Source organism: Pongo pygmaeus, chromosome 4 (genome assembly GCF_028885625.2).
Source record: "Pongo pygmaeus isolate AG05252 chromosome 4, NHGRI_mPonPyg2-v2.0_pri, whole genome shotgun sequence".
Taxonomy (NCBI): domain Eukaryota; kingdom Metazoa; phylum Chordata; class Mammalia; order Primates; family Hominidae; genus Pongo; species Pongo pygmaeus.
Genome location: NC_072377.2, coordinates 132,932,163 through 132,944,977, shown reverse-complemented (window position 1 = coordinate 132,944,977; position 12,815 = coordinate 132,932,163). Strand labels below are relative to the sequence as shown.

The 12,815-nt window shown below is 36.6% G+C and overlaps 1 protein-coding gene across 4 annotated transcripts in view; it reads left to right on the top strand.

The window, feature by feature from the left end:
* Positions 1–12,815, top strand: part of FBN2 (fibrillin 2) — a 282,926-nt gene that overhangs the window by 66,786 nt on the left and 203,325 nt on the right. For all 4 annotated transcript variants that reach the window (XM_063665204.1, XM_063665206.1, XM_063665205.1 and 1 more), the window contains one exon: positions 10,411–10,608. In XM_063665204.1, coding sequence (XP_063521274.1) covers positions 10,411–10,608 — 198 coding nt within the window. The remainder of the gene's footprint in view (positions 1–10,410; positions 10,609–12,815) is intronic.

The following is a 12,815-nucleotide window of genomic DNA, read 5'->3' as shown; positions in this document are numbered from 1 at the left end:
GTCTTTTAATTTTTGTCTGTGACGTGAATTTTCTCACCACCAATACTAGTAGGTTATATGGGTTTCCCTGACAATAACACATTTTCAGGCTGTATAAAATAATGTCATTTTTATTTTGCAAAGCGGGTAACACAGTACTAGGACCTTTCTGTTGAGATGAGACTGGGGGATGTCTTTGCTCTTGCGCCTCTTCTGGTGCTAATGTATAAGAGACAGGCATGGTATAAGGTTCTAATTCCAGGAGCCAGGAATGGTTCATCTCCTTACAGACTACCACCACCACCACTGGGCCATCAGTGCCAGCAGGGTCACTTGATCATCACTGTTCCTCATGCAGCAAATAACTGGGTAAGGGCTTCCCCTGTGCATTTCAAATGGATTTATTGATAGATGCTACCTGTGTCCTCTTAGAATGTCCTAAGGTCTGATGGTTTTCTAACTTGCTTTTCAGCATTTCCCTAGGGCTCTCAAGTAACAACAACCCCAGTAATGAATCACATGGCATTTGCTGGCTTACCAGGAGAATCTCAGCACAGTTGCTTAGATGTTGTATTGGAAGTTACATGTCAGGCCGGAATCATAGAGAGAGGTTTTTGTTTTCCCATTACACATTAGTTTCCTCGGAAAGGTGTCATTTACTAAGTTTGATTGGCTCAGTAGCTTGTATTTGGCTGCTTACATCACTCAGGAGGCATTGATTTGGGCAGAAATTTCAGTAGGAAAATAGTACATGGAATCCATGGGCTTTGTCAGCAAAGTGTGTGTAACATTTTCATGGCAGCCACCATAATCCAGTCTTGTGACCGTATTATTTTTGGACCAAAGATATATTAGATCTGTTCAAGCACCTTGTTTCTATTGGTTCTATTTCTGACTTTATTGATAATGGATAAATGTTTTCTGAGTACGTGTCACTTTTCCCTGAAATACATTCAGGCCTACTTAATGATAGTACAGATTTTTCTAAGATACCATAAAATGTGGTACTTTTAAATTTGACTTGCTTATGATCCATCTTTTGTGTTAATCATTTATATCTCTGGCCTCCTTATTAACTCATGTCAAAATATTTTCATCTCTTTAACTTTCTTCTTCAAAAGTGGCAATATCCTTCTGCTTAACTAATCTTATTAGTTTTTAATCTTCAGCAATTTTTGTTGTCCTTAAAGTAAGTTAATTGGTTTTGCTCTTGGGAGAGTGCACTTTTAGGGTTATAGGCTGTGAATTTGAGGACCACATCTTTGATGGCCTTCACGCTTATGAAACGTGACATCAAAGATAGCAATTTTGTTTGCATCATTGGCCAGCACCTAATTATCGTTACGGCTTCTTCATTCTTAAAATGCCCTTTGATGTCAGCAGTAGCCTTGTGCTTTGAAAGACTGCAGAGAAAGGTGAAAGCAGTCCTTCTTTGCCAAGCCCACATTCCACTGAAATATTACATGATGGTATTAGGTTAGAAATAAAATGCAAGGCAACTGTGGTAATTAAAGTAATTACTCATTTATTTGCAGAAACGAAAGTCTTTAATATTTCCCTCAATGCACAGAGATAATTTCTTCCTGATGTAACACGGCTAGATGGAGACTCATCTTTGGGAGAAACCAGAAGAAAAGCAAACCTGGGCACGGTAATTGGAAGTTAGGAAATTATACATAGGAGGCAGGAGGAGGCATCTGTGGGGTTGTGACAGTACTCATTAGCACGGTGAAGGCAAAGTTACCGAAAGCTGAGAATGTAGATAACCCATGTGTTGGGGTGAAGGAACATAGTGTAGGGGTAAAAGCACACAAGCACTTAGAGTGAAATGGATCTCAAAGTTGAATCTCACTTTCACTTGTCTTTAGCTCTGTGATTCTCCATGTATTACTTAATCTGTGACTTTTATTTGTAAAAATGGCAAAAATATTTTTAGTGCTTAGGATAAAAAGATACATTAAAAGGGCCACTACAAAGTAATATGTACCACATTGTTAATTTTTCTAGTTTTCAAGAATGGGGACAATGAGTTGCTGTCAAAATTCAACAAGAAGATATTGTTTTTACCCATTAAATGAATAAAAATTAAACTCTTTGCCTCTACTCTGCATTGGAGAGAGCTTGAGGGTACAGACTTCCTTGGGCACTACTGATGACAGTGTAAATTGGTGCCACCTATTTAGAGAGCAGTTCTGCAGTATTTTTCTAGCTGGACACTTGACCCAGCAGTTCCAGTGCCAGGAATTAGATTACAGAAAAACTTGCCAAAGTATAGTCAGTAAGTATGTTGAAGAGTGCCTATGTAGCGCTGTGTGAACTTGAAATCAATTGAAAACAATATAAATATCCATCACGAGGGGCGTGGTCAGTGTCGCCCGTGAATGTTTCCATGCCCTCCATGGTGACTCTGCATCCAAAAAATACTCAAAGTTTATTTTTGTGTTAAATATTCAGGCTTGCTTTATTTAAATATAATTTCCAAAGTCTACTTACTCCCAGAGCTTTTTAAATATTTATTTTTAAAATTGTCGTAAAACACACATTGCATAAAATTTGCTGTCTTAATCTTTTTTTTTTTTTTTTTTGAGACGGAGTTTTGCTCTTGTTGCCCAGGCTGGAGTGCAATGGCGCGATCTCGGCTCACCGCAACCTCCCCCTCCCGGGTTCTAGTGATTCTCCTGCCTCAGCCTCCCGAGTAGCTGGGATTATGGGCATGTGCCACCATGCCTGGCTAATTTTGTGTTTTTAGTAGAGATGGGGTTTCTCCATGTTGGTCAGGCTGGTCTCAAACTCCCGACCTCAGGTGATCTGCCTGCCTCGACCTCCCAAAGTGCTGAGATTACAAGTGTGAGCCACCGCGCCCAGCCTGTCTTCATCATTTTTAAGTTCAGGGGCATGAAGTACATTCACATTGTCGTGCACCCATTGCCCTCATCCATCCACAGAAGTCTTTTTATCTTGTAAAACAGAAATCTCCTTACCCCTTAAACAAACAGTAAGCCCTCATTTTCCTCCCACCCCAAACCCCTGCCAACCACCATTCTACTTTCTGTCTTTATGAATTTGACTACTCTGGATACCTTGTGTAAGTGAAATCATACAGTATTTCCCCTTTTGTGACTGGCTTATTTCACTCAGCACAATATGCACAGAGTTCATCCGTGTTGCAACATGCATCAGAATTTTCTTCCTTTCTAAGGCTGAATAATAGTTTTTGGTATGTATATACCGTATTTTGTTATCTATTCATCTGTCAGTGGACGCTTAAGTTGATTCCATCTTTTATTATTGCAAATAGTGCTGCTGTGAACATGGGTAGATAAATATCTCTTCAAGTGCCTATAGTCTTAACAGATTTTAGTAGTCACTTTAAGAGATTTTAAATAATATTTGGTTCTATTTTCATACCTAGTTTGTGAAACAACTCCATGCCTTTTGAACTGTTTTATTTATTAAATACATCAGATATATTTTTTAAGTACTTTCTTAGGTACTTCAGTTGTGCACCTTAAAAAGTACTCAATTCCTAAAAGCTAATAAATTAAAAACTACATGTATAAATACTCAAACTTATAATTTTATAAGACCTGAAGCTTACTTAAATGATCCAATTCTATATATAAGCATAATGACAATCATCATAACTCTAAGTAAGTTACTCAATAATTTATTTAAAATTGTTAAAATTTAAAATCATGGTTAAAAGGCAGTCTCTCATGCATTAAAAAGAGTTTTTTTTTTTTAAAGGCCAGTTTCATGGAATAGGCCAAATGTTTTCAGGCATTACAGGTACATAATATTTGCACAGATTTCTTAAAATAAAAATATTAATTTAATGGCTTTGATTCTCTTAAACATTTTTGTACTTAATTCTAAAATTTCTGAGATTGAAAGATGCTTAACCTCAAGGAAGGCAATTATATCAGTTATTTGAGTTTATTTAATCTGAAGATTTAGACCCAGCATGAAGTCTGGAGCTGCAGACATCCAGGGCAAATCTTACTGAAATGAAGGAAATGTTTTTATTATCCCACATAATTTTGGGTACTGCCTTCTTTGCTTGCTGTGTTTATATCTGTGATTAGAGATTTTAGATTCTCAGTTATAGCCTCATCATTGAAATACATGGAACCTCATTTATAATAAGGACAGAATTGCTGTGTCAAAAACTCCATTACTCGAAGGAATTAGTCACCTAGCCAGGATCCTTAGATTAAGTTACACATATTGCATAATTCTTTATTTTACATGTTTATGTCTGTAACTCCCATACAAGATGATCACTTTATTAGTTACCGAGAACATAAATACCTTCTTGCCTAAGTTGAAAGACCATGCAAGTTGATAGGAAATCCTACATTTTTAAATGTACTTTCCAAGATCAGGTAATTCTTTTCTGTACCAAAGTGATAATGATACCTTATGGCGTTATCTGACTTGCAGTTACAGCACAGAAGGTCTCTAACGTTGTCGTTCCATTGCACAGGTCCAGGGAATGACGTTTACATTAAAGTATGTGGGAAGCTTCTAAGTTATACAGGGCACAATCTATGTAGTTGTACACTGTAACTGCATTCCACTGACAGTCACATAAATGATATTACGGCCACATGGGCAGCTGATGTATTGTTGTCCCTCTAGCTGTTTCCCATCTCAAGTAGGGCCTCTTGGGGACATCTAGTCCATTGATCTCACTGCTTTCTTTCATTTCTTAATCTGGCAGTCCTTTTCTTACTTCCCGTCGTGTCCAGCATAGATTCCGTGGTCTGTAACTTCAAAATATGCTAACGTTCTCCCCTGAGCTTCCTTGCCATTCTGTTTTTCCTCCACGTCTGACAGACAAAAGCAAAACCCGGGATGAACCCTGATCTCTGAATGAGCTCAGCTGCCTAGAGTTGCTGGAAAAAGTCACAATAAAAACCTTCTTTCTTAACCCCAACCCCCTACCAGACTCTTTTGTCTTTACCTTGAGGAAACTTATCCAAATGTTGTCTGGTTGTACTCATTGTCTTATTTCCTCATCTCTGGCCAGTTCCTTAACTCTCTCCAACATGGCTGCAACTTCCATCACTTCACCAGAAGACCTCTTGCTAAGATCACCAATCACCTGCAGATACACGGAACCAGCCTCCTGCTATTTGGCTGCATTCAGTACTGTTGAGCCTCTTTTCTACAGCATGTGCTTCCTCTGTCCTGTGGGAGTACAATCTCCTGTTGCTCTCCCATCTCTCTGGCTATCCATTTCCTGTTTCCTCAGCAGACTCATTCCCTTCCAGCCCACCACCAAATGCTGAAATTCCTCAAGGCTGTATCCTAGACTCGTTTCTCTTTTAACTATATTCTCTCACTCCGAGGAATTTTATCCACACCCACTGCTTTGAAAACTACCCAACTCACATGACTCATTAGTGTGCATCTTCAATCCATATATTCTAAATTCTGTAACGCACTGGATGTCTCCTGTTGGGTATCTAAAGGCACCTCAGTGTAACATGTTGAAAAATGAACCTAAAATCCTGATTGTCTTCCATTACCAGTATATCAGGAAATGACACCATCAGCCATCCTCATAAGTGAACTAAAATCCTGATCCTACTTTTGGTGTCTCTTGCTTACTCATCTTCCACATTAACACATCCACCCATTCATTTTTTGAATTCAGAAACTTTTATTCCAAGCTCTGTTCACCTGTGCAATTTCTGGTTCCACTGTATCTTGTGTCTTGATCATGAGATTTCTAAAAGATTTCCTAGCATCTACTCTTAACACTTTAGAATGCAAATATAAGCTTGTCATTCCATGCCAGAAAGAAGTCTCTCCACTGATTTTTTTTTTTTTGAGACAGAGTCTTGCACTCTCTTCCAGGCTGGAGCAGTGGCGCGATCTCGGCTCACTGCAAGCTCTGCCTCCCGGGTTCACACCATTCTCCTGCCTCAGCCTCCCGAGTAGCTGGGACTACAGGCGCCTGCCACCACACCCAGCTAATTTTTTTGTATTTTTAGTAGAGACAGGGTTTCACCATGTTAGCCAGGATGGTCTTGATCTTCTCTCCAGCCTCATCCTTCACCAGTCTCCTCTCTTACATGAGCCACACACTACCCTAGGTGCACCTTGCTTCCACCCCTTCATAGGGCCTTTGGACTTTATGCCCCGTTGGCCTTTTCTGTTTCCCCCAACAAACTGTAAATTAACTCTAAAAGGTCAAAGACGTTGGTGCTCTCTTCCCTCACTTTCTTCTGTATGTCTCCTTCCTCCTCTCTTTCTTATTCACTTTTTTCCCCTCACTGTTATATCTCCAGAGCCCAGAACAATATCTAGTATATACTAGTCACTCAATAAACTCAGTTGTAGACTTAATTTCCAAGTTATACAATTAACAGAACACTCAAGGTTCAGAACACTGTATATACATAATTCAAAAAGGTAAATGTAAGAGATGATTAATTGTGTTTTTATTTAGAAAAAAGTATCACAAATCTCAACATGTTATGAAAAGGGCATTTTATTTTTTCTGTATGGTTTGGATTTTAGCAAGTGTATTATATTTTATTTTAAGAATGTTTAATTTTCTAAACTTGTATTTTCTATAAACAATAATGCTCAACTTTGGTTTTCCAGCATGATTTATCATCTCTAATTGTGTAAAAAGGACTTGTGAAATTACAGCAAAATTCCCAAGCAGATGTATTTATTTAATGTAAAATGTGAACATAGATTATAATAAAAATTGTAGAAAACAGCAAATATTAACAAAGATATGGAAGAACTAGAACCCTCATACATTGCTGAGGAGAATATAAAATGGTGCAGCTATTCTGGAAAATAATTTGGCAGTTTCTTAGAAAGTTAAATGTATATTTGTCAAATAACAGTTTCTTAGAAAGTTAGATGTATATTTGTCAAATAAGTAGCTCCACTCTTAAATAACTACCAAGAGAAATAAAAACATATATCCACACAAAGACTTTCATGCAAATGTTCATTGCAGCATTATTTATAATATCCCAAAAGTAACAACAACCCAGATGGCCGCAGACTGGTTAACAGATGTGGTACAGCCATACAATGGAAATTTATTCAGCAATTAGAAGAAATGAAGTACTGATCTATGCTACTGTATGGTCCTGATGAACATTATGCTAGGTGAAAGAAGCAAGACAAAAAAAGACCACGCGTTATATGATTTCACTTACGTTAATTGTCCAGAGAAATCAAATTTATAGTCACAGAAACTAGATTAGTGGCTGACTGAGGCTGGGACAGGGAATGGGCACAAGTTCTTTTTGGGTGATGAAAATGTTCTAAAACTGGATTGTGGTGATGGTTGCATAATTCAATAAATTTACTGAAAACCATTGAATTTTACACTTAAAACAGGTGAATTATGGTACGTAAATTACACCCTTCTATAGTTATTTGAAAAAACAAAACAATTAGCAGCCAAAGTTTTTGATGAGCTTGCTAATTGCACTAATTTTTTAATGTGAATAAAAAGGGAAATTGCATAAGCGAATTAACATGCCATGTTGCACTTAGATATTAGAAAATCAAACTAGCAATATTTGTGTTTCACAGCCTAATTTTTAACAAAATTTTCTTGGCCACGTCATAATGTGTAACATAACTGTTTATAGGTCATTAGTTCCAACATACTAAGTGATAAGCAATTTTCCCCTTTTACACTTAGTTAACACACTGCAAGTATGCTTGTGACTGTGAATGATTAGCATGGTATACATCAGTATTTTTCCCACAGTGCAACTTTTAGGAAGAGAATGCATGACCAATCACAATTAAGGTATTTTAAGGACTCTTTTGTCCATAATTAAACTGCAGGTAGAGTTTGGGACAGGATGTTTTAACCCTATCAGGAAATTTAAATTCTTTTACAATATCTAGTATTTGTTCTTATTTTACATGGTAGTGATTTTTGAATTAGTAGATAAGGTTGTAAGTTTAAATTTTAAAGTATTTAGTTACCAACCAGAAAGCGAATTGTCATCATATACAAACATAGATTCGGCATATTTTGTAAGGAGTAAAATGTAAGCAAAACAAATAAGAAATGGTCAACTCTATTCCTGCCAAGTGGAAAGTTGCCTTAATTAGTGACTTCAACAAGAAAGGTCATTTGCAGAGGACAAACAGCTGTCCTTGTCCAGATATTCCCCTTCTCCACAGAGACGGTACTAAGAGGACATAATTTTAAGGTGTAGTTAGAAGAAGGAATAAATCTACTGACAAGCTGGTTTATTTATGAATTTGGTTATGAGGGAGACTGTGCAGATTTCATTCTGGGAATCCTAAAAGTGCATAGAATGTGAACATGGGTATTCACACATCAGCCTAAAAACAATATGTGTTGTATATTTTTTTTTGCAAAAAAATAGACTTTTCCCCACGTATTCAGAACTTGATATAACTTATAATTAGGAATTTAATATTTATTTAAAATGACAAAATATTTATGTCTGAAGGACAATAGGATAGATTTTAAAAGTTTGCAACCTGACGATTTGCAGTATAGAAAGTGTGTTTATTTATAAGTTTGACATATCTTCACATATACTCCAAAGATATTTTTCAAAAATGAGACTTGCAGCCAGCACATCTGTTGTTCTTATGCAAGGGATTAAAATGAGCTATTTTTGTTGAAGTTCAGCTGCAGAGTAACAATGTTAAAATGGCTTGCCAAAAAATTACCTATTCTTGATTTTGTTTCTTTATATTGAACTTTTAAACTTCTTTGCTTCTATCAGAGACAACCTCATTCTTCTTTAAAGCAAATCGAAGTTTTATGTGGTTTTAAGGTTTTTGTTGTTGTATTGCAGCATGTATATGATATCTAAGGCTTCCTAGCTTAGCATTTTGAATGTTAAATTATATCCAAGTTTGATTTTCCTAGAAACAGTTTTTCATAAAAATTATACCAACATTATTGACTCTTCCTCCTTTAAATATCAGGTAGTTTTGTTCTCATGAAACTATGAATTAAATCTGTGTAGCTTTCCCCTTGGAGTAGATTTATGTTAGACCTTATCAAGAAACCTGAGTGGTATTTTGTATTCCCAAGAATTAATAAACTGTATTGACATAATCCTTGTGTGTAAGGAAAAACACACAACTTTTTCCCCTATTTCTGTTGTATTTTATAGCAAATGAGAATAATTGAATTGGTGAATCCTCAGAAAACTGACCTTTCTCTGATTTCTTGTATCTCTCAAAACAGCAACAACAACAAAGCTGAAATTAAAAATTATTTAGTTCATGATTCAGTTCTGTTTTACTGATCATCCAAAAATTTCACTGAAAGTAAATCATAGAAGAAAGCAGGATAGAGTAGAAATACCCAGTACTAACTTTCAAACTGCCTGCAGTCTAAATCAGCCCCTCTGAAACTCCAAGGTGCCTATTAATGCCCTGTCTTGTTAAAAAATGCAGAACCCGGGTTAGTGGGTCAGGGTGGGGCTTGAGTCTGCATTTCTACCCAGCCCCAAAGTGATGCTGATGCTGCTGGTCCATAGAAACCTTGAGAGGCAGGGATCTAAATGGACTGTACTTAATATTCATAGAAGAATTTGCCTATGTATCACACATGCCATACATTTACTAAGGCTTTTGTTATCACCATAACAGAGCTGGACAATGTACAGTCACCTGCTAGAGAGGAGCGATCATATAATACTAACTTACCTGTAAGGAATTGATGACTATGTGCCTTATTAATGAGATCTTCCTAACTAGGCTACCCGTAGAACAAAACTGACTGACGCAGAAACAGAAATCAGATTGTTAGAACTGAATATTTATAGGCAGTTTAGATTGCCCAAATATATGTGTGATATGGAAGAAGCATATCTTTATTGATTCGTTTTAATTTTCTAAACCCTTGTTCACCTAGTCAGAAAAGAAAATCTCCGCTAAGTAACGAGGAGTCATTAATGCTGATGCCTTCAGGGCCCGGGAAGGGAACATCAGTGAATGTACCGAGCTGGGACTTAGTGGTGTCCTGGAGAAAACACACTCCATCCCACCAGTGCCGTGTGACATGGCAGGTCTAGCATGACCAGAACTTCCAATTTTTCAAGAGAAGCCAGAAATACAAATTTCATGTGGAATTTCCCAAGTTTACAATGTTGGCTACTAATTTAAATTCTGTAAAAGCATTATTCAGGCCAAGGAGGCACATCTGTATCCCAGACACAGCCCTGAGCCACCCATTTACAATGTCTAGTGTGGAATACATTGAAGTCTCTTAAGGTACTTCTCATGAATGGAAAATTATGAATTTTTAACATGAAACTCTCTAGCCTTCTGTCTTTGGACACTTTGGTCAGAAGAAATAGTCTCTGTTTTATGCATTTGGAGGCACTGGTATAAGATTAGAATATGATCATAAAACCTGTCTTTCTTTCTTCTCTCACATTCCAGATTACAGGACAGGCCCGTGTTTCACTCAGGTCAACAACCAGATGTGCCAAGGGCAGCTGACAGGCATTGTCTGCACGAAGACTCTGTGCTGTGCCACCATTGGACGGGCGTGGGGCCATCCCTGTGAGATGTGTCCAGCCCAGCCTCAGCCCTGCCGGCGGGGTTTCATCCCCAACATCCGCACTGGAGCTTGCCAAGGTGAGTCAGCTCTCTGCCTGTGCACACCATCGCAGACCTGCCACTTCTCTTTTTGCTGGAATTGGAGAATCTGGCACTGGATGGTAGCTTTTAACAGAATACTGATTTCCAAGAGTGGCCTCGTTAACAGCCCTGACCAGAGAAGGTTTATCTTTTAGCCACCTAATAAATAATTGTTTCAACTTTTGACATTAATGGAGAAGAGAAAGAGATGAAGAATTGGGGGAAATGTAAAAGTACAGTGTAAAATATTTAATACGATCAGAGGATGAACCACTCTATTTTCATCTAGATGGCATGACTCCTCCCTGTACTATACACATGCAAATACCCAGGAAAAACCTATTTTTTCTCTCTTTATCTCATTCAAGTTGTGAGAACCTGAACCCAAGTAACAGGGAGAAGAAAGCCACCTAATATTGGCCCTCTATCATTATTAATAGTGTCTTCAAAAACAAAATGTGAACTCTGTCTATGATTGTAGTTATTACAGAGTTTATAACCTGGGTTGGTCATGATCTCTGGGTTTTGACACTCCCTAACTACATTCATGACATTGATTTTTATATTAGGGCCAGATCAGGGCCCTGAGGATGCTACCTTAGTAGACTACAATCCAAGTAGCCAAAAATTGTTACCTATTTACTGATTAATTATTTTAATTAATTTTCAGCTGCCGCAGTTCTTACCTTTTTCTAGCAACTTCTCTGATATCATATGTCTTAAATCCATTTTTAGAGCTCGGAAATGGTCTCTCTAATGACTTCTCAAATGGCAGTTGCCTTCATATTGCAGAGCAGTAAGATCACAGGAAAACAGAAATGATTTTTGTATTATTCACATAAATAATATTATTCATATTTGAGACTTGGAGAGTTAGGGTTATTTTCTATAATTAAAACATGCACAAAGTTAGATCCAAAGTCTTTCAAATTGATGTTAGTAAGCTGTGTCACAAGTGAAGATGTTATCTATTGGGCCTGTGTAAATCTTACATTGTAGAAAGCCTGGTCAGTGTCTTAAATCTCAAATGAGAATTATAGTTTGGGGAGCGCATACATAACTTTAGTTCATTGAATAATAAAATGTGAGTGTTCTGCATAATTTTGTAAATGTGTCTCTGACAGCAGCATCCACAGATTTTTGTTAGTGTTGTAGTTTTATAAAAGGTATATTTTTAAAATGGTCTATTTCTAAAATCATTTTGAATCCGAACTACAGAGATACCAAGGGGATGACTATATAACTAAAACATTTACGAACTTGATATTTAATCACATATGAAAGCTCACATATGTGAGCTGTGGACTTAGAATAGTTCTTTTTAGTGATGAACACAGCTCAGGCCTTAATGATGAAGATTGAATCAAATGCCATTTTTAATCTATTGTTTACTATGGATAGTAAAATTCTATATGTTTTGGTATGAATATTAGTCTGATTATATAGAGTTCCTGATAGTGCAACAGTTTCTTCTATAGGAAGATATTCTATATTATATTGTATCTGTCTTTACTGTGCTCCATATAGTCTTTACTACATCTTAGTGTATAGATTACCATGTAATTTATATAATGGATATAGATTATTATTAAAAATAAAATACTCTACTATATTGATTTACTAGTTTAATAATGACTGAATTTACTATAGTACTACTTTTTATTAGGTACCCTTTATTACCTTCTAACATACTAACAATTTGTTGTTTTTAATTCTCTTTTAGCTAGAATGTAAGCTCTATGACTGCAGAAATCTTTTTCACTTATTCACCGATGTCTCAGATATCTAGAACAGTGCCTAATATACAGTAGAAGCTCAGCAAATACCTTTTGAATTAATAAATGACATTAAGATTGAAATACTTCCAAAACCCACTATTTCAGAGAAAGAAACAGTTCAGGTTAAGAAAAACTTTTAACGTCAACCAAAACATTCCAAATTATTGACTTTCCTCATGTTCTGTATTTATACTTATGCTTTTTTACTTTCATACTTTGTCAGAGGCCTAGTTTTTTTTCCCAAACACAATTATAAAAAATGTGTCATCTGATCTCAAACTTTCTGAATGTCCTTTAGGGTTTAATAATGTCTGAAGGATTACTTATTTGATTTTGTTTATGCAGCAAAGATAAGTTTCAGGCTCCATTTGCCTAAAATTCTAAGGGATTAACACAGTAACAGGAACAAAATGAAATTTGCCGTGT